Source organism: Hemiscyllium ocellatum, chromosome 39 (assembly GCF_020745735.1).
Source record: "Hemiscyllium ocellatum isolate sHemOce1 chromosome 39, sHemOce1.pat.X.cur, whole genome shotgun sequence".
NCBI lineage: Eukaryota > Metazoa > Chordata > Chondrichthyes > Orectolobiformes > Hemiscylliidae > Hemiscyllium > Hemiscyllium ocellatum.
Window position 1 is genome coordinate 35674185 of NC_083439.1, and position 26680 is coordinate 35700864.

Below are 26680 nucleotides of genomic sequence, written 5' to 3' on the forward strand. Positions count from 1 at the left end.
GGGGAGAGAGTGTTTGTGTGTGACGGGGAGCGAGTGTGTGTGTGTGTGTGTGTAAGGGGGAGCGAGTGTGTGGGGGTTGTAGAGTGTGTGTGTGGGGAGAAGAGAGTGTGGGAGGGGGTGAGAGTGTTTGAGAGGGGTTAGCGAATGTGTGTCTGGGGGGAATAGAGTGTGGGAGATTGAGCCCTGTGTTTGCTGACCTGGCATTGCTCCAGCCCAAGCACTGAGTTTCTGGCAGTCCCCGTACTGAATAGAATCACAGGAACACTTACCCTCACTGTTTCTTATTTCTCATTTGTTATTTATTCCAAATACTTCTGAACAGCAATTCCTTGCCTCTCAGTAATGTGACATCTGAATTAGGAGTTTGTGGCTTCAAACGTCACCCCACAGTTTGATCACAAATATCCATGGTTCAATAATGAGTGTTGGAAGAACTCTCAGCTGTGTCTCACCTATTTCCCACACTTTGCCCTCAATATTTCTTCGTCTTCCCAGAATGATAGCGTTCCCATTGTCATCTAGGATTCAGTATTGTATTCGACAGCTACATAACATCGGTCCTCCATTTCTTTTACATCTCCCCTCCCCACATCACACCTGCACCCCAACAGCTTTGTCATGTATACTTTGCTTGTTGCCAAGAGCATCCATTGTCGATCTTTCTCTTAAATTTACATGCATTTTACATTTCTTTCTCACCCCAACTAGCAACCCCCTTGTCTTTTGCACTGGACCTCCACACCATCGGTGCCCTTCATGCTTCCTCTGCCCTTGTCAATGTATAAAAATATCAATTTTCCAACCTTTTTAGATTTGAAGAAATCACACTTGACTCAAACCATTAACTTTGTTTTTCTCTCCACAAATGCTCCAGAGCAGCTGTGTTTTTCCAGTATTGTCTGTGTTGTGTTTTTCCAGTATTCTCTGTGTTGTGTTTTTCCAGTATTCTCTGTGTTGTGTTTTTCCAGTATTCTCTGTGTTGTGTTTTAGATTAGTCAGATATGGTTTGTCTTTGAGAAATAAGGCTGGCCTGTGAAATATTGCTTCCACAAGTGACAACTAACCTTGTTCTTATCTATGTTACGAGTTTACCTGCCACTGACACTGGAGTAATACGCCATTATTACCAGGGTTATCTGTTTTCTATTTTGTTAAACAATTGGGTTCCACCAGGGGTTCGCATTTAGAATCATTTTGTCCCTCAGGATTCCCTCCAACAAATTGTCTACTGATGTCACCAATGTTCCTCATTCCTGATGAAGGGCTTATACGTGAAACATCGATTCTCCTGCTCCTTGGATGCTGCCTGACCTGCTGTGTTTTTCCAGCACCACAGTTTCGACTCTAATCGCCAGCCAATGCAGTCCTCACTTTTTACTGAATTGGAGGAAGGGCAATTTTAATGGTATTAGGCAAGAACTTACAAGGGTTGACTGGGGGCAGATGTTTGCAGGTAAATGGACAGTTAGAAAATGGGAAGCCTTAAAAAAGAGATAACAATAGTCCAGAGACAGTATATTCCTGTTACGTGAAGAGTGAAGGGCAAGGCTATAGGTGCAGTGAATGCTGGATGACTAGAGAAATTGAGGTTTTGGTGAAGAATAAGGAGGAAACGTATCAGGTATCGACAATAGAGATCAAGTGAATCCCTAGAAGAGTATAAAGGTTTGTAGAAGCATACTTAAGAGGGAAATCAGGAGGACAAAAAGGGGCATGAGATACCCATGCCCCTCATAATTTTGTAAACCTCTATAAGGTCACTGCTCAGCCTCCGACACTCCGGGGAAACAGCCGAATCATTTTGTTGCTATCTATATGTGACTTGAACTTGGCTATAGTGAGGACAGGTTTAAAACCTAGCTTTTGGAGCAGTGCTCCTTCATCAGGTGGTTGTGGAGAATAAAATCATGAACACAGAATTTATAGCCAAAGGAGTCCAGTGTCATAGAGATGTGATACAATCAACAATTTTAGAATAAATCTTTCATCTTTTAGAATGGAATATGCTAATTTCTGTTTTATATGTAAATCCCAGAATTTCTTTCAAATAACATTCTCAAGTTAAGCTCAGCTTTTCTACTGTCTGTGTCCTAATGCCATATCAGACTGACAAACTCTCTGTATAGTTTTACAGAGTTTTACATGGATTCATGATCCTATTCCGCAACCACCTGATGAAGGTGCGGCACTCCGAAAGCTAATGCTTCCAATTAAACCTGTTGGACTATAACCTGGTGTTGTGTGCTTTTCAACTTTGTACACCCCAGTCCAACACCGGCATCTCCAAATCATAACACAAGCCTAGATATTGTCTGGGTCTTGGTGCATTTCAACATGAACTGCTTCAGTAACTGACGAACCACGAATGGTGCTGGACAGTGCTCAATCGTCTGAGCTTATGATGGACAGAAATGATTGATGAAGTAGCTGAAGGTTGTTGGGCCTAGGACACTACCTTGAGGAACTCTTGCAGAGATGTCCTGGAGCTGAAATGACTGATCTCTAACTACCACAACCATCTTATGTGTGAGGTATGACTCCAACCAGCAGTTCTTTTTCCCCCTGATGTCTATGAACTCCAATTTTGCTTGGGCTGTTTGATGCCCCTCAGTTAAATATTTGATGCCAAGGGCAGTTACCCTCACCTTATCTCTGGAATGTGGCTGTTTTGCCCATGTTTGAACCCAAGAAGTCTGGAGCTGAGTGGCCCTGGCACAACCGAAACTGGGCATCACCGAGCAGGTTATTGCTGAGCAGGTGCTGCTTGATAGCACTGTTAATGACACCTTCCATCACTTTATTATTGATTGAGAATTGACTGATGGAATGATAACTGGCTGTGTTGGATTTGTCCCTACGTTTTGTGGTTAGAGCATTTCTGGGCAATTTCCACATTGTGAAGTAAATGCCAGTGTTACTGAACAAAGAGACCTTGGAGTGCAGGTTCATAGTTCCTTGAAAATGGAGTCGCAGGTAGATAGCGTTTGGTATGCTTTCCTTCATTGGTCAGAGTATTGAGTACAGGAGTTGGGAGGTCATGTTGCGGCTGTACAGGACATTGGTTAGGCCACTGTTGGAATATTGCATGCAATTCTGGTCTCCTTCCTATAGGAAGGATGTTGTGAAACTTGAAAGGGTTCAGAAAAGATCTACAAGGATGTTGCCAGGGTTGGAGGATCTGAGCTATTAGGGGGGTTGAATAGGCTGGGGCTGTTTCCCTGGAGTGTCGGAGGCTGAGCAGTGACCTTATAGAGGTTTACAAAATTATGAGGGGCATGGGTATCTCATGCCCCTTTTTGCCCTCCTGATTTCCCTCTTAAGTATGCTTCTACAAACCTTTATACTCTTCTGGGGATTCACTTGATCTCTATTGTCGATACCTGATACGTTTCCTCCTTATTCTTCACCAAAACCTCAATTTCTCTAGTCATCCAGCATTCACTGCACCTATAGCCTTGCCCTTCACTCTTCACGTAACAGGAATATACTGTCTCTGGACTATTGTTATCTCTTTTTTAAGGTTTCCCATTTTCTAACTGTCCATTTACCTGCAAACATCTGCCCCCAGTCAACCCTTGTAAGTTCTTGCCTAATACCATTAAAATTGCCGTTCCTCCAATTCAGTAAAAAGTGAGGACTGCATTGGCTGGCGATTAGAGTCGAGACTGTGGTGCTGGAAAAACACAGCAGGTCAGGCAGCATCCAGGGAGCAGGAGAATCAATGTTTCACGTATAAGCCCTTCATCAGGAATGAGGGACATTGGTGACATCAGTGGACAATTTGTTGAAGGGAATCCTGAGGGACAAGGATGTACATGTATTTGGAAAGGCAAGGACTGATTAGGGATAGACAACATGGCTTTGTGCGTGGGAAATCATGTCTCACTAACTTGACTGAGTTTTATGAAGAAGTAATAAAGAGGATTGATGAGGGCAGTGTGGTGGACATGATCCAAATGGACTTCAGTAATATGTTCAACCAGGGTCCTCATTCCTAATGAAGGGCTTATGCCCGAAACAGCAATTCTCCTGCTGCTTGGACACTGCCTGACATGTTGTGCTTTTCCAGAACCACACTCTCGCCCCCTTCCTCCAATTTAGAACTTCAACTTTAAATCTGGTCAATCCTTTTCCGTCACTATTTTAAAACTAATAGAATTATGGTCACTGGCCCCAAAGTGCTCCCTCACTGATACCTCAGTTGCCTGCCCTGCCTTATTTCCTAAGAATAGGTCAAGTTTTGCACCTTCTCTAGTAGGTACATCCACATATTGAATCAGAAAATTTTCTTGTACAAATTCCTCTCCATTCAAGCCCTATGGCAGTCCCAGTCTATGTGTGGGAAATTAAAATCCCCGAACATAAGTGGCCTATTATTCTCACAGATAACTGAGATCTCTTACAAATTTGATTCTCAAATTCCCTCTGACTATTGGGGAGTCTATAATGCAATCTCAATAAGGTGATCATCCCTTTCTTATTTTTCAGTTCACCCAAATAAGTTCCCTGGATGGATTCCCAGGAATATCCTCCCTGAGTATGTCTGTAATGTTATCCTAATCAAAAACATCACTCCCCCTCCTCTTAGGGTCCCCCTTTTCATCTTTCCTACAGCATCTATACCCTGGAATGTTAAGTTGCGTCGTTGTCCCCTTACTATGTTTCTTCTTCCTTGGGATGAATTTCTACTGTGTCTCCGAAATTATTCCCAGAAACCCCTGCCCTTGTTGCTCTGTCACCTTCCCTGCTCAGCTCCCCTTCCATTCATCTCTGGCCAGCTCCTCCCTTGTATCTTTGGAATAATGAATCAAATGATTTTATTATCATATATATTGAGGGAGATACAGTGGAAAGTGTTTTAGATTAGATTACTTACAGTGTGGAAACAAGCCCTTCGGCCCAACAAGTCCACACCGACCTGCCGAAGCACAACCCACCCATACCCCTACATTTACCCCTTACCTAACACTGCGGGCAATTTAGCATGGCCAATTCACCTGACGTGCACATCTTTGGACTGTGGGAGGAAACCGGAGCACCCGGAGGAAACCCATGCAGACACAGGGAGAACGTGTAAACTCCACACAGTCAGTCGCCTGAGGCGGGAATTGAACCCAGGTCTCTGGCGCTGTGAGGCAGCAGTGCTAACCACCGTGCCGCCACCGTTTTGTTGCCTCTATCCAGCACTATTTTAAGTTACAAAAAGAATAAAGAAGTATTTATGTAGAGTTCATCTTCATCAACAAGAATAGTCTCAAAGAAGCCCTGTTCTATTTCATCTGATTGCAGCTTCTCCCCCTCAGACCGCGGAATGAATTCGATTCGTATAATGCTCACAGCCTCTGAGGGGTTTCTTCATTTTAAGCTCCCTAATCAAGTCTGCCTTATTACACATCTAGAATTGCCTGTTCCCTGTTGAGCTCTATCACAAGCTGCTGCAAAGAAAATTCCTATTAGATGTTCCTCAAATTCCATTTCTTGAGATCTGCTACCAACCTGATTTTCCCAGGACACCTTCAGTCCCCTAATGAGTATTATAACTGTGCCTTCCGTACATGTCTGCCCCACATCCAGACCACTGCAAGGAGGCTGTACATAACTCCCACCACGGTCATTTCTCCTTTATGGTTTATCAACTGTACCCATAAATTCAATGGGTGGCACAGTGGTTAGCACTGCTGCCTCACAGCGCCTGAGACCCGGGTTCAGTTCCCATTAGATTAATCTAATCTAATGCCTTCCAACTCTATATTCCTTCTCACCATCAATTTAATTTCATTTCTTATGAACGAGGCAACCCCATTCCCTCTGCCTATCCTCTCAATTGAACATGTATCCTTGGATATTTAGTTCCTAGCCTTGAATCTCTTGCAGTCATGCCTCAGTGGTACCCACAGAATCGTACCTGCCATTTTCAATCCATTCTACAAGTTCATTCACTTTGTTTTATATACTGCTTACATTTAAGTACAACACTCTCAGTCCTACATTAACTGTACTCCCTTCTCATAGTTGTCCATTATCTCCTGTGCCTGAAGTAAGATTCCTGACCCTTGCCACACATGGTCATAGAGTCAGAGAGGTGTACAGCACGACAAGCAGACCGAACACAGCCAGAAACCCTAACCACCTTGCCATACATCAAAGAAGTTTCAGAAATGACAGCCAGGCTACTAACACCCCTCAGAATTCTAGTAGCACACAAACCCACCAACACTCTCAAACAAAAACGAACAAATTTGTGTTGCAGATGTTTCGTCCCCTGTCTAGGTGACATCCTCAGTGCTTGGGAGCCTTCTGTGAAGCGCTTCTGTGATCTTTCCTCTGGCATTTGTAGTGGTTTGAATCTGCCACTTCCGGTTATCAGTTCCAGCTGTCCGCTGCAGTGGTCGGTATATTGGGTCCAGGTCGATGTGTTTGTTGATTGAATCTGTGGATGAGTGCCATGCCTCTACGAATTCCCTGGCTGTTCTCTGTTTGGCTTGTTCTATAATAGTAGTGTTGTCCCAGTCGAATTCATGTTGCTTGTCATCTGCGTGTGTGGCTACTAAGGATAGCTGGTCATGTCGTTTCGTGGCTAGTTGGTGTTCATGGATGTGGATCATTAGCTGTCTTCCAGTTTGTCCTATGTAGTGTTTTGTGCAGTCCTTGCATGGGATTTTGTACACTACATTGGTTTTGCTCATGTTGGGTATTGGGTCCTTCATTCTGGTGAGTTGTTGTCTGAGAGTGGCTGTTGGTTTGTGTGCTGTTATGATCCTAGTGGTCACAGTAGTCTGGCTGTCAGTTCGGAAATGCTCTTGGTGTATGGTAGTGTGGCTAGTCTTTTGGGTTGCGGCATGTCCTCATTCCGTTGTCTTTCGCTTAGGGAGAGAATAAGGCCCCTCAAAGATCAGCAAGGCGGCCTTTGTGTGAAGCCACAGAAAATGGGGGAGATACTAAATTAATATTTTCAATCAGAATTTACTATGGAGAAGGATATGGAAGATATAGACTGTAGGGAAATAGATGGTGTCCAGATTACGGAGGAGGAAATGCGGGATGTCTTCAAATGGTTAAAGGTGGATAATTCCCCAGGACCTGATCAGGTGTACCCAAAAACTCTGTGGGAATCTAGAGAAGTGATTGCTGGGCCTCTTGCTGAGATATCTGTACCATTGATAGTCACAGGTGAGGTGCCGGAAGATTGGAGGTTGGTAATCATGGTGCCACTGTTTAAGAAGGGTGGTAAAGGCAAGCCAGGGAACAATAGACCGGTGAGCCTGACCTCAGTGATGGACAAGTTGTTCGAGGGAATCCTGAGGGACAGGATGTACATGTATTTGGAAAGGCAAAGACTGATTAGGGGTAGTCAATATGACTTTGTGTGGGAAATCATATCTCACAAACTTGATTGACTTTTTGTAGAAGTAACAAAGAAGATTGATGAGGGCAGAGCAGTAGCTGTGATCTATATGGACTTCAGTAAGGCGTTTGACAAGGTTCCCCTTGGGAGACTGATTAGCAAAGTTAGACCTCATGGAATAAAGGGAGAACTAGCCATTTGGTTACAGATCTGGCTCAAAGGTAGAAGACAGAGGGTGGTGGTGGAGGGTTGTTTTTCAGACTGGAGGCCTGTGACCAGTGGAGTGTCACAAGGTTCAGTGCTAAGCCCTCTGCTTTTTGTCATTTACATAAATGATTTGGATGCGAGCATAAGAGACACAGTTAGTAAGTTTGCAGATGACACCAAAATTGGAGGTGCAGTGGACAGCGAAGAGGGTTACCTCCGATTACAACAGAATCTGGACCAGATGGGCCAATGGAGAAATGGCAGATGGAGTTTAATTCAGATAAATGCGAGGTGCTGCATTTTGGGAAAGCAAATCTTAGCAGGACTTATACACTTAATGGTAAGGTCCTAGGGTGTGTTGCTGAACAAAGAGACCCAGGAGTGCAGGTTCATAGCTCCTTGAAAGTAGAACCGCAAGTAGATAGGATAGTGAAGAAGGCATTTGGTATGTTTTCCTTTGTTGGTCAGAGTATTGAGTACAGGAGTTGGGAGATCATGTTGCGGATGTACAGGACATTGGTTCGGCCATTGTTGGAATATTGCATGCAATTCTGGTCTCCTTCCTATCGGAAAGATGTTGTGAAACTTGAAAGGGTTCAGAAGGGTTTATAAGGATGTTGCCAGGGTTAGAGGGATTGAGCTATAGGGAAAGGCTGAACAAGCTGGGGATGTTTTCCCTGGAGCGTCGGAGGCTGAGGGGGTGACCTTATAGAGATTTACAAAATTATGAGGGGCATGGATAGGACAAATAGACAAAGTCTTTTCCCTGGGATCAGGGAGTCCAGAACTAGAGGGCATAGGTTTAGGGTGAGAGGGGAAAGATATAAAGGAGACCTAAGGGGCAACTTTTTCACGCAGAGGGTGGTTCGTGTATGGAATGAGCTACCAGACGAAGGCTGGTACAATTGCATCATATAAGAGGCATTTGGATGGGTATATGAATGGGCCGGGTGCTGGCAGGTGGGACTAGGTTGGGTTGGGATATCTGGTCGGCATGGACGGATTGGACCAAAGGGTCTGTTTCCATGCTGAACATCTCTATCAGCCACATGCATGTCTGTACTTTCTAAGAAACACGTTTGAATTAAAAGCCAGACGTTCTTAATGATCGGAGGTTGTGATCTGTGGTCATGACAAGCAAGGATGAAGTAAGGATGGATGTGTGAATGGAACTCATTTCAACGAAATCCAGCACCAAAGCCATAACCAGCCACCTCTATAAGTTAGGATGTCATCACATTGCCAATTGCATATTATGAAAACTAAGAAAATTGCTCAGGAACTACATTACTAAAGGTTAAACAACAACAGATGTGAAACATCACATCTCAACAGCCAACATATTAATCTTCTGTTGGGGTTTTCAGGAGCAAGCTGGCAGTAATTAACCGTGGCCAATTTGAGATCACAACAATGTGAGATGGAAGTCACTTTGGTGTTTCCAAGGTTGGAATTAAAATTAAACAGGAAATTTTGTCTGACCCAGGAATTTGACTCTATTTGACTTGATGTTAAACCTGGAGCTGAGTGAAGAAACGTCCTTTTGTTTATAGCGCAAGTAAACCTCTAAATGAGAGGGCTGGTTAGCTTCACCGGCCAGCATCCTAACACACAGCCCAGAATGAGAGCCATAGCACAGGGAGCAATATCCCTGTTCTGGCTGACGGAGACCTGGAGTCTGCCTCCTTACCCAGCCCCAGAGTAAAGTCATGGCATAAACTGCGGTTCAATGACTCCCAAATAATTGAAGGTGTCTGAAGGAGAAGACCAAAGCTACACAAATCAGCCATGATGCACTTTTTTCTCCAGAGCAGTTGAACATATTTGCAACATGTAATTAATTAGCCTTAGGTAATTGTGATAGAATCTAACGGCTCTGGTTTTTAAAGTATGGCTCTCAATCTTTTCCCTTTCTGCTACTTAAAAGTTGTCCATATTAAGTCCTTCTCTGCTAAAGACAATGATTAACACTCCAATTAAATTCAACAAATGGCAGTAACTCACCAGCACAGTGCCCAAGTAAATCTGGACAGTGAGGCCGGTTGGTTAGCCACATGACACTCTGAAGTTAAGGCCAATCTTGTGGCAACAGTTACAGGATAAGCAGTCTTCCTCAGGTACCCCTCACCCATAGCTGCAACATGTGTCACCAGTTAGGACAATATCATCCAATCTATGGAAATGTCTTCACTTCTGTGTTCTCTACCAATTCATTCAATTTCTAGAATTGGACAGATATCATTCTTCCTTCATCCTGGCCATTCCAGTATCTTGAAATTCATAATTTAATACTGTTGTGAGACTATCACCACCATCACTACAGCTTGTAGTTATATTCTGCTTTTGACATAATAAAATGTCCCAAGGTTGGAAGGAGATAAAACCAAATTTGATACTTTGCCTCAAAAGACAAATTTGGATATGTTGCCAAACATTTTGGTTGTATAGGCAGCTTTTAAACAATAACTTAAAGGAGAAACAGAAAGATTTAGGGAGGGAGAGATTCAGAGCTTTGAGACCCAGTTGCTGAAGGCACCGCATCAAAAGTGGAGGAGTTAAAATTAGGAATGTCAAGAGGTCAGAATTAGATAACAGTAGGAATCTTGGAGGCTCACAGGGATCTGGAAGATATTTCAAATCTGGGGAGAGATGAGACCATGGAACAAATTGAAAACAAGGATGAAGCTTTTAATATCAGGCATTACTTAAATGGGAACTGACGTAGTTCAACAAGTACATGCATTGAAAGGTGAACAAGACTTCATGTGAGTAAGGACAAGGGGAGCAGAATTTTAAACACTGATAAATTAAAGAGGGTAGAATGTGAGAGATAAACCAGCAGTGCATTGGAATAGTCAACTCTGGAGAGAACAAAGGAACGGGTAAAAGTTTCAAATGAATTGAGTCGGGGTGGAGTTGGGTGACATTATGGAGGTTTGTCATGTGGTCTGGGTGAACATGTGGCTAGAAGCTCATCTTGGAGTCAGATGTGTTTATGAACAGAATGACTCAATGTCACATGGTTGCCAAGGAGAGGGAAGGCATTAGTTAGAGAATGGTGTTTCTAGTGGGGACTGAAGCTGTTATGGACTAGACCAGTCCTCCTCAAAATATTTTAAGAAGCTAGCCTAGACCCTAACTTTCTCTTATTTGAAAGGCAAATGTAAAATACTGTGTTCCAGATGTAATGTCATTGATCAAACTACTCAATGTTAAGCAAAACACAACTTATTCAAACAGTATTGTTAAAATATAACAAAAGAATGAAGAACTTAGATTAACTTATCTCTATTGGAAAACTTGACAGAATAATAGATACAGTAACTATTATTAGTTAACTGTTCCAATATCGTAACATTCCATAAACACTCTGTTTGACAAAAAGGCAAATTCAGAAAACAGATTTCATCTCATGCACAATCCAACAGCCCAGGAAGAGAATCCCCACTTTTTCTCTGTAATCAAGATAGTGAGAAATAGCTTTCACTTCTTAAGCCCACAATAGTGATTGCTGAAAGCTAACTAAAAATCCTTGACCTGTGGGAGCTTGGCCACACCCACTCAGGCTGCTTCTATTGTTCCAACTTAAAAAAAAACCACATGGCCTCACAAGATGTTAATTTTCTCACAACTACTCAGTGCCTGTCCCCCAACCTCTTTCTAAACTAAACCAGGACAAATCACACCTCTTAAAGCCACAACACCCTTACAAAACCAAAGAAGCAGCCTAGTAGGTGTGGTCAAGCTCCCCCAGATTGAGGATTTTGTTCTTTTCAAGTACAGTGATTCAAGCAGCGTGCCTTTCAGCCCCTTTCTTGGCCAAATAGGGAAAGACACTAAATGCCAGACTTGAAAATGCCACTCAGTAAAATTAGTTCTTTTACCATAAACAATCTCCTAATCAAAAAGTGCAGTTATTTCCCAGTAATTAGCAATGGGTAAAAAACAAAAATAATAAAGCATAAAATGATGACATGACAAATTGAACCTCTCTAGCAGGGTGTTATGACAATGCAGTATCTTGAGCCCAGCTACATCCTTGTTGCTTTGAAATAGTGCACAACAACATCAGGACTACATTCAAATTAAGAACAAAGCAGTATAACAGCTCTGGAAAGGAAATGCCTGTTGCCACTTTACCCTTAGTGAGGGTGTTGGCCTGACTTGCTTCTTCTCTGGCTTGATTCAGGCCTCCCTCAGTCTAAGTCTCAATGTCAGCCAGCATCTGAGGTTTCCCCTACTTCCTCTTTTTGTTACCCTCAGATTCTCTTTCACTTGTTGCCAGGACAAGCTGCCAGATCTATGTTGCCAATGGCTGGACTTGGCTACCTTTCTCTTTCCAACAGCACTTAGCCAGCTAAATGAACATTTACTCCTGATCTAACTCACACTTTTTGTCTTTCTGTCCAGCTGGCTGATTCTGAGAATCTATCCTTCATTCATCCTGGCATGAAAGAACACAAAGAAAATGACATCATTTTGTGCTTTGAATAACCATCAACTCTTTGAGGATCTTTGTTGTGGCCTATGATGTTATTTGAATGTTTTCTTGGTGAAATCAGTCATTTCCATTAATCACTGGCCTTTATGTAACACAAAGAGGGTTGGCAGAATTCTGTTTGCATTGCACTGTTTCAAATGTCTTTATGTTGACTTCCCAAGATGCTGAAGACACTACATGCCTGACCTGGAAGATCTTCCTCATGGAAAGCATTGCCAGTGTGGCAGATAGTGGCTGGGTATAGGTCCACAGCAAGACTTAAGCATAGAACCTGAGGCTGGCAATTCAGTGAAGGGGAACTGAATCTTCGAGGATATTGGCCTGTGAAACAAATGTGCCCATTTGTGAACAGTCAGGATGTGCAAGGATCATTGCAATGAAAATCAAGACACAAATGGTTTTGGTTCTCTGCCTTCATGGTTTTGTGGTGGGGATACTCGGTCAGTGACCCCAAGCAGCATGTTGCTGAAAAGGAAGTTGGGATTGCCGACTGTGCCAGCAGATAGGTGCTCTTGGGTAAGTGGGGCTAGAACGAAGGTGAAAGTGAGGACTGCAGATGCTGGAGGTCAGAGTCAAGATTAGAGTAGTGCTGGAAAAGCACAGCAGGTCAGGCAGCATCTGAGGAGCAGGAAAATCAACATTTCAGTCAGGAGCCCTTCATCAGAAAAGAGGGGTTTAATCAGGAAAGGGACACTGAGAAGTGGGGAGCTGGGAAGAAGTGTGTTGAGAAGGAGTGAATGGGAAATTGAAGGGTTGGGTAAGGCAGGAGAACTGGGAAACTGGTGAATGAGCAGGAAGAATTTGGAAATAGGGTGATCAAAATGTGGGTGATCATACTGGGAGGGCACTTATTAGGGAGCCACGAAAAACAGGGGCAAAGCCCATATTCCAAAGTCACAGCTTGTTGACATTATCATCAGCATAATGTAAGTTGAGCTGAAAGTGAGGATTAGGTCCCTGCCACAGAATTCACAACATCAAATCCAAGGCAGGAACTACAGACTCTGGAAGGGAAACGCTAAAAGCTTGTTTGCCTAGTACGGCCTGTGAATCAAAATGCTCCTGATTGCATCTCCCTGGCCCCAGTGGGAAGCCTTCTCCTTCCCGCCTAGCTTAGTGTGAGACTCCTCCTAACACTTCCTACTGCGACTTGCCTGCATGAGATGTTCTCAGAATCCTCTGGCTGCTTCTAGTTATCCTCAGGCTTCCCATGCCACCTTCCACTTGGCTGACTAAAGCAATATTTAAATGAGGTCCTAGTAGATAGGTAGGACCCCCACACACAAGGCCCTGCCAGATTCTTCAAAGGATTACATCCACCTGGGATCGTTATAAATATCGGAGTCACATTCTTCATCAATGCAATTTACTGGCATACCTTTCAACTCAAGCAATATGACCATCAGTATGACATTATGAGAGAAAGATCCTGAATTTATACCATCCCTTTCACAGCCTTGTGACAGTTCAATGTCCCTCTCAGTCCTGCATACCTTTGAAGAGCAGTCAACATCGTGTTAGAAAACATAGCCATAGTTTGCACAGTTCCGTCTCACATGCAGAAAATTAGAGAAATTCCCAGTTACTCTGTTTTGGTGATTTTACTTCCTGGATAATTATTGAGCAGAGCCCTCTCTACACTTATAGAGTCATAGAGATGTACAGCACGGAAACAGACCCTTTGGTCCAACCCGTCCGTGCCGACCAGATATCCCAACCCAATCTAGTCCCACCTGCCAGCACCCGGCCCATATCCCTCTAAATCCTTCCTATTCATATACACGTCCAAATGCCTTTTAAATGCTGTAATTGTCTCAGGTTCTACCACTTCCTCTGGCAGTTCATTACATACACACATCACCCACTGCATGAAAAAGTTGCCTCTTAGATCTCTTTTATATCTTGCCCTCTCACCCTAAACCTATGTCCTCTAGTTCTGGACTCCTCCACCTCATAGAAAAGACTTTGTCTATTTGTCCTATCCGTGCCCCTCATGATTTTATAAACCTCTATAAGATCACCCCTCAGCCTCCGACACTCCAGGGAGACCAACCCCAGCCCTATAGCTCAAACCCTCCAATCCTGGTAACATCCTTGCAAAACTTTTCTGAACCCTTTCCAGTTTCACGACATCCTTCCATTAGGAAGGAGATGAGAACTGCACACAATATTGTCTAACCAATGTCCTGTACAGCCGCAACATGACCTCCCAACTCCTCATGCAGATAGCTTTAATGCCCTGTCCAAAACACACCAATCTAGAAATTCAGCCATGCAGCTCTATATTCAACTGCTAATTAGGCTTGTCAGCCTCCAACATGTGGGTTGGAAATCTATGCTCATTGCGAACCAGTAAAGACTGAATATTCAGAGGCCTAATGCCTGTTTGAGACCACATTGCATGGTTAATTTGCCACGCAGGCCTGCACCCAGCTTAACAGGCAACCCAGAGCTAACAAGTCAAATTTCTTAATGTTTTTTACCTGATTGCGAAGTTAAGAGGACCAGGTGAGTTTGTAACTCTACACTGAAATCTCAGATGGATCGTCTCTATCCAAATCACCATGATGACACCAGCCCTGAACTCTGTTCATGACGCAGAATGCCACAATCACCCTCCCAGTATGATCACCCATATATACATCCGCATGTGTTTGTCCACACATTTAACTTGTTAAGATTGCCCTGGAACCTCCTTTCTCACTACCCACAATCTCATCTAGTTTTGTGTCATCAGCAAACTTGGGAAAGTTGGACGGTTCCCTCATCCAAGTCATTTATATTTCATGAATAGCTGGGCACAACACTGATCTCTGTGCCCCCTCTTTTGTGAAGTCAGAACTGATGTTTGAGTTCAATTCTTCTGACATTTCTTTGCTCCCTATTATAAGTTACCCCGGGTTTGACATGTACATTTATTTCTGCTAATCCTTTTCTCCTCACATATTTATAGCAGCGTTTACGATCAGTTGCACTGTTTACTCACACAGCGTTCTCGTGCAATCCTGTGTTATAAGAAAATCGTGTAATAGCAGCACCATTTAAACTAATGATGCCAGGATCGCTTTAAAACTTCACGCTTTAGAAACAGTGTCCCCAATTCACCAATCATGTTATAGTGAATTAATGTTAACAAAACACACATTTACAACAGATCGACCTGTTCTCTATGTTTCTCCTTCTTGATCAATCTCTTTGTCTGCCTTTGCTGAACTCTAAAAAGCACCCAATCCTCAGACTTGCTGCTTTTTCTGCTAACATTATCCCTAACATTATCCCTAACATTATCCCTAACATTATCCCTAACATTATCCCTAATTCCTCTCAAAACCCATGGTTGAACCACCTTTCCTGGTTTACTCACATTAGATAGAAATGAACAATTGTGAGTCATAGACATGTTCCTAAAATATTAGACATTGCCTATCCACTGCCAGACCATGTAATAAAATTCCCAACCCATCCTTCCCAACTGATACGTCATACCCTCATCATTCCCTATATTTAGATTCAAGACCTCACTCAACTTCCTCACTCATCATTCCTGTAAACAATTTTATCACTTTATGGTTGTTCTTTGCATACAACAAGATTGTTCGTTAATCTTTTGTTATTGCATAATGCCCAGTTGAGGATAGCCTGCTGTTCCTCAACATATCAGTCTAAAAATCCATCACATACACTCACCAAGAAATCCTCCTCCACTGTATAAGTGCTCGATCCATTTGTCCAATCCATATGTGGATTAAAATCACCAGTGTTTGTATTTGAATCCTTATTGCATGCATTATCTTCTCCTGTTTAACACCGTCCTTTACATTTCCACTACGGTTTGGGGGCCTATAGACAACCCACACCAAACTATTCTGCCATTTGGTGTTTCTTATCTCCATTCAGACAGAATCCATGCTTTGATTTTCCAAGCCAATATCCCTCCTTTATGACTGAGATGAGGAGGAAATTCTTCTTTCAGAATGTTGCGCATCTTTGGAACTCCTTGCCACAGAGAGATGTCAGGCAGAGTCATAGAGATGTACAGCATGCAAACAGACCCTTCGGTCCTACCTGTCCATGCTGACCAGATATCCCAACCTAATCTAATCCCACCTGCCAGCACCCGGCCCATATCCCTCCAAACCCTTCCTAAACATATACCCATGCAGGTGTCTTTTAAGTGTTGCAATTGTACTAGTCTCCACCACTTCCTCTGGCAGCTCATTCCATACATGCACCACTCTCTGCATTAAAAAGTTGCCCCTCAGGTCTCTTTTATACAGGGATGGTGCAGGAGGAAGGGTTTTGGATAATTGGGGCTCTTTCTGGAGTAGGTGAGACCTCTACAAGCAGGATGGTCTTCATCTGAACTGGAGGGGTACCAATATCCTGGGGGGGGGGGGATTCGCTAAGGCTATTGGGGTGGGTTTAAACAAATCCAGACGGGGGATGGGAACCAAAATTGTAGTTCGAGAATAGAAAAGGTTGAGAGTAGGGAGGTCCGAAATCAAGTTTCAGGGACGCAAGATGGCACCGGCAAGTAAGAAGTTGGTTTGAAGTGTGTCTACTTCAGCACCAGGAGCATCTGGAAATGGGTGGGTGAACTTGCAGCATGGGTTGGTACCTGGATCTTCGATGTTGTGGCCATTTCGGAGACATGGATAGAGCAGGGACAGGAATGGTTGTTGTAGATTCCAGGATTTAGATGTTTCAGTAAGAACACTGAAGATGGTAAAAGAGGGGGAGGTGTGGCATTGTTGGTCAAGGACAGTATTACAGTTGCAGAAAGGATGTTTGGGGACTCATCAACTGAGGTAGTATGGGCTGAGATTTGAAACAGGAAAGGAGAGGTCATCCTGTTGGGAGTTTTCTATAGGCCTCCGAATAGTTTCAGAGATGTAGAGGAAAGGATAGCAAAGATGATTCTCGAGAGGAGTGAGAGAGACAGGGTAGTTGTCATGGGGGACTTCAACTTACCAAATATTGACTGGGAACACTACAGTACAAGTACTATATATCGGTCAGTTTTTGTCCAGTGTGTTCAGGAGGGCTTCCTGACACAGTATGTGGACAGGCCAACAAGGGGCGAAGCCACATTAGATTCGGTACTGGGTAATAAGCCCGGCCAGGTGTTAGACTTGGAAGTAGGTGAGCACTTTGGTGATAGCGATCACAATTCTGTTATGGTTACTTTAGTGATAGAAAGGGATAGGTTTATACCACTGGGCAAGAGTTACAGCTGGGGGAAAGGCAATTATGATGCGATTAGGCAAGATTTAGGAAGTATAGGATAGGGAAGGAAACTGCAGGGGATGGGCACATTAGACATGTGGAGCTTATTCAAGAAAAAGCTCCTGTGTGTCCTAGATAAGTATGTACCTGTCAGGCAGGGAGGAAGCTGTAGAGCGCGGGAGCCGTGGTTTACAAAGGAAGTGGAATCTCTGGTCAAGAGGAGGAAGAAGGCTTATGTTAGGATGAGATGTGAAGGCTCCGGTAGGGCACTTGAGGGTTACAAGGTAGCCAGGAAAGACCTAAAGAGAGAGCTCAGAAGAACCAGGAGGAGACATGAGAAGTTGTTGGCAGTTAGGATCAGGGTAAACCTAAGGCTATCTATCGGTGTTTAAGGAATAAAAGAATGATGAGAGTAAGATTAGGGCCAATCAAGGATAGTAGTGGAAAGTTGTATGTGGAATCAGAGGAGATAGGGGAAGCACTAAATGAATATTTTTCGACAGTATTCACTCTAGAAAATGACAATGTTGTCGAGGAGAATACTGAGGTACAGGCTACTAGACTAGGTGGGATTGAGGTTCACAAGGAAGAGGTATTAGAAATCCTGCAGAGTATGAAAATAGATAAGTTCCCTGGGCCGGATGGGATTTATCCTAGGATCCTCTGGGAAGCCAGTGAGGAGATTGCCAAGCCGTTGGCATTGATCCTTAAATCATCATTGTCTACAGGAAAGTGCCAGAAGACTGGAGGATAGCAAATGTGGTTCCCCTGTTCAAGAAGGGGAGTAGAGACAACCCTGATAATTATAGACCAATGAGCCTTACTTCAGTTGTTGGTAAAGTGTTGGTAAAGGTTATAAGCGATAGGATTTATAATCATCCAGAAAAGAATAATTTGATTAGGGATAGTCAGCACGGTTTTGTGAAGGGTAGGTCATGCCTCACAAACCTTATTGAGTTCTTTGAGAAGGTGACCAAACAGGTAGATGAGAGTAAACCTGTTGATGTGGTGTATGCAGATTTCAGCAAGGTGTTCGATAAGGTTCCCCACAGTAGGCTATTGTACAAAATGTGGAGGAATGGGATTGTGGTAGACATAGCGGTTTGGATCAGTAATTGGCTTACTGAAAGAAGACAGAGGGTGGTTGCTGATGGGAAATGTTCATCCTGGAGTCCAGTTATCAGTGGTGTACCGCAAGGGTCTGTGTTGGGTCCACTGCTGTTCGTCATTTTTATAAACGACCTGGATGAGGACGGATTAGTAAATTTGCAGACGACACTAAGGTTGGTGGAGTTGTAGATAGTGACAAAGGATGTTGTAGAGAGGTTACAGAGAGACATAGATAAGCTGCAGAGCTGGGCTGAGAGGTGACAAATAGAGTTTAATGCGGACAAGTGTGAGGTGATTCACTTTGGTTGGAGTAACCACAATGCAAAGTACTGGGCTAATGGTAAGATTCTTGGTAGTGTAGATGAGCAGAGAGATCTTGGTGTCCAGGTACACAGATCCTTGAAAGTTGCCACCCAGGTTGACAGGGTTGTTAAGAAGGCAGACAGTGTTTTAGCTTTTATTAATAGAGGGATCGAGTTCCAGAACCATGAGGTTATGCTACAGCTGTACAAAACTCTGGTGCGGCCACACTTGGAATATTGTGTACAATTCTGGTCACCGCATTATAAGAAGGATGTGGAAGCTTTGGAAAGGGTGCAGAGGAGATTTATTAGGATGTTACCTGGTTTGGAGGAAAGGTCTTACGAGGAAAGGCTGAGGGACTTGAGACTGTTTTCGTTGGAGAGAAGAAGGTTGAGAGGTGACTTAATAGAGACATATAAGATAATCAGAGGGTTAGATAGGGTGGACAGGGAGAGCCTTTTTCCAAATATGGTGACGGCGAGTACGAGGGGGCATAGCTTTAAATTGAGGGGTGATAGATATAAGACAGATGTCAGAGGTAGTTTCTTTACTCAGAGAGTAGTAAGGGTATGGAATGCTTTGCCTGCAACGGTAGTAGATTCGCCAATTTTAAGTACATTTAAGTCGTCATTGGACAAGCTTATGGACATACATGGAATAGTGTAGGTTAGATAAGCTTCAGACTGGTATGACAGGTCGGCACAACATCGAGGGCCGAAGGGCCTGTACTGCGCTGTAATGTTCTATGTTCTAATGTTTTATATTTTTCCCCTCTCACCCTAAACGTACACCCTCTAGTTCTGGATTCCCCCGCCCCAGGGAAAAGACTTTGTCTATTTACCCTATCCATGCCCCTCATGATTTTATAAGCCTCTATAAGGTCATCCCTCAGCCTCCGAGGGAAAACAGTCTCAGCCTATTCAGCCTCTCCCTATAGCTCAAATTCTCCAACCCTGGCACCATCCTTGTAAATCTTTTCTGAACGATTTCAAATTTCACAACATCCTTCCGATAGGAAGGAGACCAGAAGTCATAGAGACATACAACACAGAAACTGACCCTTCGGTCCAACTCATCCATGCTGACCAGATATCCTAAATAAATCTAGCATTTGACCCATATCCCTCTAAATCTTTCCTATTCATATACCCATCCAGATGCCTTTTAAATGTTGTAATTGTACCACACTCCACCACTTCCTCTGGCAGCTCATTCCATACACGCACCACCCTGTGCATGAAAAAGTTGCCCCTTAGGTCCTTTTTAAATGTTTTTCCTCTCATCCTAAACCTATGCCCCCGAGTTCTGGACTCCCCCACCCTGGGAAAGAGACTTTGGTGAAGAACCTCTAAAAGGTCATCCCATAGTCTCTAAAGCTCCAGTCTATTCACCCCCTCCCTGTAGCTCAAACACACCAACATCCTTGTAAGTATTTTCTGAACCCTTTCAAGTTTCACAACTTCCTTCCGATAGCAGGGAGACCAGAATAGCACAATGTATTCCAAAAGTGTCCTAACTAATGCCCTGTCCAGCCACAACATGACCTCCCAACTCCTGTACTCAATACTCTGACCAATAAAGGAAAGTATACCAAGCACCTTCTTCACTGTCCTATCAACCTGTAACTCCACTTTCAAGGAGCTATGAACCTGCACTCCAAGGTCTCTTTGTTCAGCAAAACTCCCTGGAACCTTACCATTAAGGATATAAGTCCTGCTCTGATTTGCCTTTCCAAAATGGGCGGCATGGTGGCACAGTGGTTAGCACTGCTGCCTCACAGTGCCTGAGACCCGGGTTCAATTCCCGACTCAGGCGACAGACTGTGTGGAGTTTGCACGTTCTCCCCCTGTCTGCGTGGGTTTCCTCCGGGTGCTCCGGTTTCCTCCCACAGTCCAAAGATGTGCGGGTCAGGTGAATTGGCCATGCTAAATTGCCTGTAGTGTTAGGTAAGGGGTAAATGTAGGGGTATAGGTGGGTTGCGCTTCAGTGGGTCGGTGTGGACTTGTTGGGCTGAAGGGCCTGTTTCCACACTGTAAGTAGTCTAATCTAAAAAAAAATGTTGCACCTCACATTTATCTAAATTAAACTCCATCTGCCACTCCTCAGCCCATTAGCCCAGCTGATCAAGATCTTGTTGTTCTGTATCCAAATGGCTAGTTCTCCTTCTATTCTGTGTGATCTAACCTTGCTAACCAGTCTCTCATGAGGAACGTTGTTGAATGCCTTACTGAAGTCCATATAGATCATGTCCAGCATTTTGCCCTCATCAATCTTTTTCTTTATTTCATCAAAAAACTCAATCAAATTAGTGAGACATGATTTCCCACACACAAAGCCATGTTGACTATCCCTAATCAGTCCTTGCCTTTCCAAATACCTGTACATCCTGTCCCTCAGGATTGCCTCCAACAACATACCCACCACTGACATCAGGCTCACTGGTCTATTGTTCCCTGGCTTGTCCTTACTACCGTTCTTAAACAGTGGCATCACGTTAGCCAACCTCCAGTCTTCCAGCACCTCACCTGTGGCTATCGATGATACAAATATCTCAGCAAGAGGCCCAGCAATCACTTCTCTAGCTTCCCACAGAGTTCTTGAATAAACCTGATCAGGCCCTCGGGACTTATCTAAAATGTCCAGAACCTCCTCCTCTGTGATATGGACATTTTTCAAGTTTTCATTATTTATTTTTGCAAGTTTTGTATTTTTCACATCCTTCTCCATGGTAAATGCTGATGCAAAATACTCGTTTAGTACCTCCCACTTTTCCTGCAGTTCCACACATTTGTGGCCTTGTTGATCTTTAAGGGGGTCTATTCCCCCTAGCTACCCTTTTGTCCTTAATGTTTTGGTGAATCTCTTTCAATTCTCCTTAATCTTATTTATCAGATTACACATTTTGCCCTTCTGATGTTCCTCTTAAATATACTCTTACTTTCTTTATACTCTTCTAAGGACTCATGCGATCTATCCTGTCGATACCTGACATATGCTTCCTTTTTTTGCTTAACCAAACTCTCAATTTCTTTAGTCATCCAGCATTCCCTATACCTACCAGCCTTTCCTTTCACCCTGACAGGAATATACTTTCTCTGGACTCTTGCTATCTTATTTCTGAAGGCTTCCCATTTTCCAGCCGTCCCTTTACCGGCAAACATCTGCCTTCAATCAGCTTTCGAAAGTTCTTGACCAATACCGTCAAAATTGGCCTTTCTCCAATTTTGAAGGGATCTATAATACAATCCCAATAAGGTGATCATCCCTTACTTATGTCTCAGTTCCCTGGATGTATTCCCAGGAATGTCCTCCCTAAACACAGCCATAATATTATCCCTAATCACAAATGCCAATCTCCCTCCTCTCTTGCCTCCCCTTTCTATCCTTGGTATAGCATCTTTACCCTGGAACATTAAGTTGCCAGTCCTGTCCATCCCTGAGCCATGTCTCTGTAATTGCTATGATATTCCAGTCCCATGTTCCCAAACATGCCCTGAGTTCATCTCTCTTACTTATTAGGCCTCTTGTGTTGAGATAAATGCAGTTTAATTTATCAGTTCTACCTTGTTCTCTGCTTTGGTCCTGCCTGCCCTGACTGTTTGACTCACTCCTTTTCCCAACTGTACTAATCTCAGATTGATCTCTTTCCTCACTGTCTCCCTCCGCGCCCCCACCCCCCACACCACCACCTTACTAGTTTAAATATTCTCAAGCAACTTTCTAGCAAATCTCCATGCCAGTACATTACTCCCCTTCCAATTTAGGTGCAATCTGTCCTTCTTGTACAGGTCACATCTACCCCAAAACAGATTCCAATGATCCAAACGTGTGAACCCTTCTCCCCTGCACCAATTCCTCAGCCAAACGTTCATCTGTGCAATTTCCTATTCCTGCCCTCACTAGCTCATAGCACTGGGAGTAATCCAGATATTACTATCTTCAAGGACCTCCTTTTTAAATTCTCCACCGCATCTCCTCCACTTCCTGCACCTCCACCCTTGACCCCCGGCCCCTCCAATCGCCACCAGGACAGAACCCCACTGGTCCTCACCTTCCACCCCACCAACCTGCGGATACATCGTATCACCTGCTGTGTTTTTCCAGCACCACATTTTTCAACTCTGGTCTCCAGCATCTGCAGTCCTCACTTTCTCCTCTTTTTAAATTCCTGCCTAACTTCCTGTATTCTCGCCTCAAAATCCCATCCTTTTCCCTTCCTATGTCACTAGTTCCAGTGTGTACAAAGACCTCCTGCTGGTCCCTCTCCCCTTTGAGAAGATTCTGCACCCTCTCTTAGACATCCTTGATCCTGGCCTCCAGCGAGGCAACACACCATTCTGATGTCTCACTGTTGGCTACAAAATCATCTGAATGCACCTCTGACTAGAGAGTCCCCTATCACAGTCGATCTCTTGGAACCTGGCATACCCTTCATTACATTAGAGCCATCCTCCATACCAGAAACTTGAGTGTTCATGCTACATTCCCCTGAGAATCCATCACCCTCTACTTTTCCAAAACAACCTGGGAATAGCCACAGGAGAGTCCTACACTACCTGCCTCCCTCTCCTTTCCTGGAGGTCACTGACTGTGTCTGTGGTTTAGCTCCCTCCCTGCAACTGCATTCAATCACATTCCCTAGCCCCTGAAAATTCGTTATTGCTTCTAACTGCTGCTCCAAATAATCCATGCGATCCAAAAGGATTCACAACCAAAAACACTTCCTGCAGACATAATCATCAGTAACATGGAAACTCTCCCTAATCTCCCACATTCAACAGGAAGATCACATCACTCGACTAAAGGCCATCTTGGCATCTTAACAATCTACAGACCCAGAAAATAGCACAGTCTTACTGCTCTAAAAAGCACTGCTCCAGGCTTGCTTAGTACCTGTGTTTTTTTAAATGTTTTTAGAGTTTGCCTTTGTGTATATTTAAGGGTGGGATAGATAGCCTTTTGATCAGTCGAGGGAAGTCAAGGATAATGGGGAAACACAGGGAGTGGATATGAGGAATGTCAGATCAGCCACACATGGTGGAGCAGGCTGGAGGAGCCAGACAGTCAACTGCTATTCTATTTCTTATACCCTTTCCCCCTTCTCTCTCTCTCCCTGCCCAAGCTACCATCCCCTGCTATTCTAGTTTAAATGCATCTTGACAGAACCAGCAAACTCTCCTCCTTCCCCCAAAGACATCAGTCCTGGTCCTGCTCAGTTGCGACATGTCCTGCTTACATTGTTCCCACCTTTCCCTTGGAACCTGTGCCAATGTTCCAAAAATCTGAATTCCTCCCTGCTACTCCATTTCTACAACCATGTATTCATTTGGTAAATCCTGTCATTTCTACCCTGCCAGTGCCTGGCATTGGCAGCAATCCTGAGGGTACTGAGTTAGCCAGGTTGCTGTGAGTCTCTGTTTAATGGGAAGCTAGATGGGGTAAAAACAGCAGATTTCCTTCCCTAACGGGCATGAGTGAACCAGATGGGTTTTTATAACAATTGACATGATTGACATAGGCCAACTGATTTATTCCAGACGTCGAGTGAATTCAAATGACAATAGACACTAGGTGCAGGAGTAGGCCATTCAGCCCTTCGAGCCAGCACCACCATTCATTATGATCATGGTTGATCATCCACAATCAGTATCCTCACCCTGCCTTATCCCCATAACCCTTGATTCCACTATCTTTAAGCGCTCTATCCATCGCTTTCTTGAAAGTAACCAGAGACTCCACTGCCTTCAGGGGCGGAGCATTCCATATACCCACCACTCTCTGGGTGAGGAAGTTTCTTCTCAATGTGATCTGTCATGTTGAGCTTCAAACCCATGTCACCAGATCATCCGCCTGGGATCCTGGATTACTAAATCAGTGACAAATACCATTATAGCAGAAACTTCACGTTGACTCCTGGTCGACTGATTTCTCATTGTTGTTTTCAAATTTCTCTATGGTCTTGCCTTTCTCTATCTCAGCAACTTCCTTCAGTTCCACAACCCCCTTGCTATCTCTGTTTCTCTATCTCTGGATCTGTGTATAACCCAATCCCTTTCTCCAGCTAACTGTGCCTTCTGCCATATAGACCTTGAAATTGGGAAGTCACTCCCTAAATCTTTCCAGCTCCTTCTCCTCATTTAAGATATGAACTGACCCTCTTCGAACAGTTAGTCATCAAACCTAATGTCTCCTTGGTTCTGAATAATTTGAATATTAAAAGGTCAAATAGATTAGATTACTTACAGTGTGGAAACAGGCCCTTTGGCCCAACAAGTCCACACCAACCCGCTGAAGCTCAACCCACCCATACCCCTACATTTACCCCTTCACCTAACACTGTGGACAATTTAGCATGGCCAATTCACCTGACCTGCACATCTTTGGACTGTGGGAGGAAACCGGAGCACCCGGAGGAAACCCACGCAGACACGGGGAGAATGTGCAAACTCCACACAGTCAGTCGCCTGAGGCGGGAATTGAACCCGGGTCTCTGGCGCTGTGAGGCAGCAGTGCTAACCACTGTGCCACCGTGCCGCCCACTAATAAATGCAAGTTGATTTTCTGCTTTCTGATTAATTAATAGTAAAGCTTGATTTTAACTTCATTTCTCCCCCACTGTTAAAACATCAGATTCAAGATCCCAATCTGACCCCCTTTCTACCTTTTACATTTTAAATTGGAGGCAGGTTTGGAAAGGCTAGGAAATTGGAAAACTGGGTGAATGAAAGACCGATTTGGGAATGGGGTCACCTCAGGTGGCACAGTGCCTCAGTGGTTAGCACTGCTGCCTCAGAGGGACAGGGACCTGGGTTCAATCCCACTCTTGGATCTCTGTCTGTGTAATGCTTGTACAGTCTCCCTGTGTCTGTGTGGGTTTCCTCCCACAGTCCAGAGACATATAGGTTAGGTGGATTAGCCACAGGAAATGCAGGGTTACAGAGATAGGGTGGGAGGTTTTTCGGCAAGTCAATGCAGGATTGATGGGCTGAATGGTTTGCATTCACACTGTAAGGATTCTCAGACTAAGAGGAGGAGCATTTCTTTAGGCAGAGGGAGGGGAACCTGTGGAATCAGCTACCATGGAAGACTCCACATATTCAAGAAAGAGACTGAATAGATGTTAAAGGCATCAAGGGAGAACAGATAAAGGGTCAGCCATGATCTTATTGAATAGTGGAGAAAGCTCAAATTGAATGGCCGACTCCTGTTCCGAGTTTTTACTCTCTGTATACTTACCTGCTCTCTGTCTAGCTGTAGACAATCTCATCCCATAAATGTACTAAAAAGGTCAATGAGCATAGGGATGGACAGGCTTCCAATCTCTCATTAAGTTGTAAATATTTTAAATAGGCAGCAGGCTGCAGACTGTAATCTAATCTGAAGATTCATTATATTGGTTATAACCTGCTTCAAGTTGCTTTATACTTTATGATACTAGAATCTAATCATGTAAACCCATTAGTTAAATTACATCTATGTAATCACTCACAAGTATCTTATTGCCTTTTTTGCAGTCATGATTTAAATTAGTAATTGAGAAAATGAATAGATTTGTAAATCCAATAAGAAGTCCAGGAGAATGGTTAGAATGTGGATTACTGAAAAACCTGAGGCCAGGAACATGGATACATTTTTGGGAAACAATAAGAATATAAGCAATAGGAGCAGGAAGAGGCCCTTTAGCCCTTTCAAGATGTGATGCTTCATTCAGAAAGACCCTGGCTAATCTTCAACTTCAACACCATTTTCCTGCACTATCCTGGTCAGGGTTAGGGCTAGAGTTAAGGTTAGGGTTAGGGTGAGGGCTAGGTTTAAAGTTAAGATTAGGTAGGGGTTAGATTTAGAGTTAGGGTTAGAATTAGGGCAACAGGTAAAGTTATGGCTAGGTTTAGGGTTAAGATTAGGGTTAGGGCTAGGCTTAAGGTTAGGGGTAAGGTTAGGGTTGGGGGGTTATGGTTTGGGCTTGTCTTTGGGTTTGTGTTAGGGCT

At 43.8% G+C, this 26680-nt stretch overlaps 1 protein-coding gene across 6 annotated transcripts in view; it reads right to left on the bottom strand.

Moving 5' to 3' along the window:
* The window catches only part of cfap161 (cilia and flagella associated protein 161), a 121559-nt gene that overhangs the window by 57161 nt on the left and 37718 nt on the right, over positions 1–26680 (bottom strand). Inside the window, exon 1 of one of the 6 annotated variants that reach the window (XM_060853078.1) lies at positions 15741–15803. The exons of the other annotated variants lie outside the window; for them this stretch is intronic. Within the exon in view, the coding sequence (XP_060709061.1) occupies positions 15741–15791 (51 nt within the window). The 5' untranslated portion in view covers positions 15792–15803. Of the gene's footprint in view, positions 1–15740; positions 15804–26680 lie in introns of those variants that run through there. 6 annotated transcript variants of the gene reach the window in all.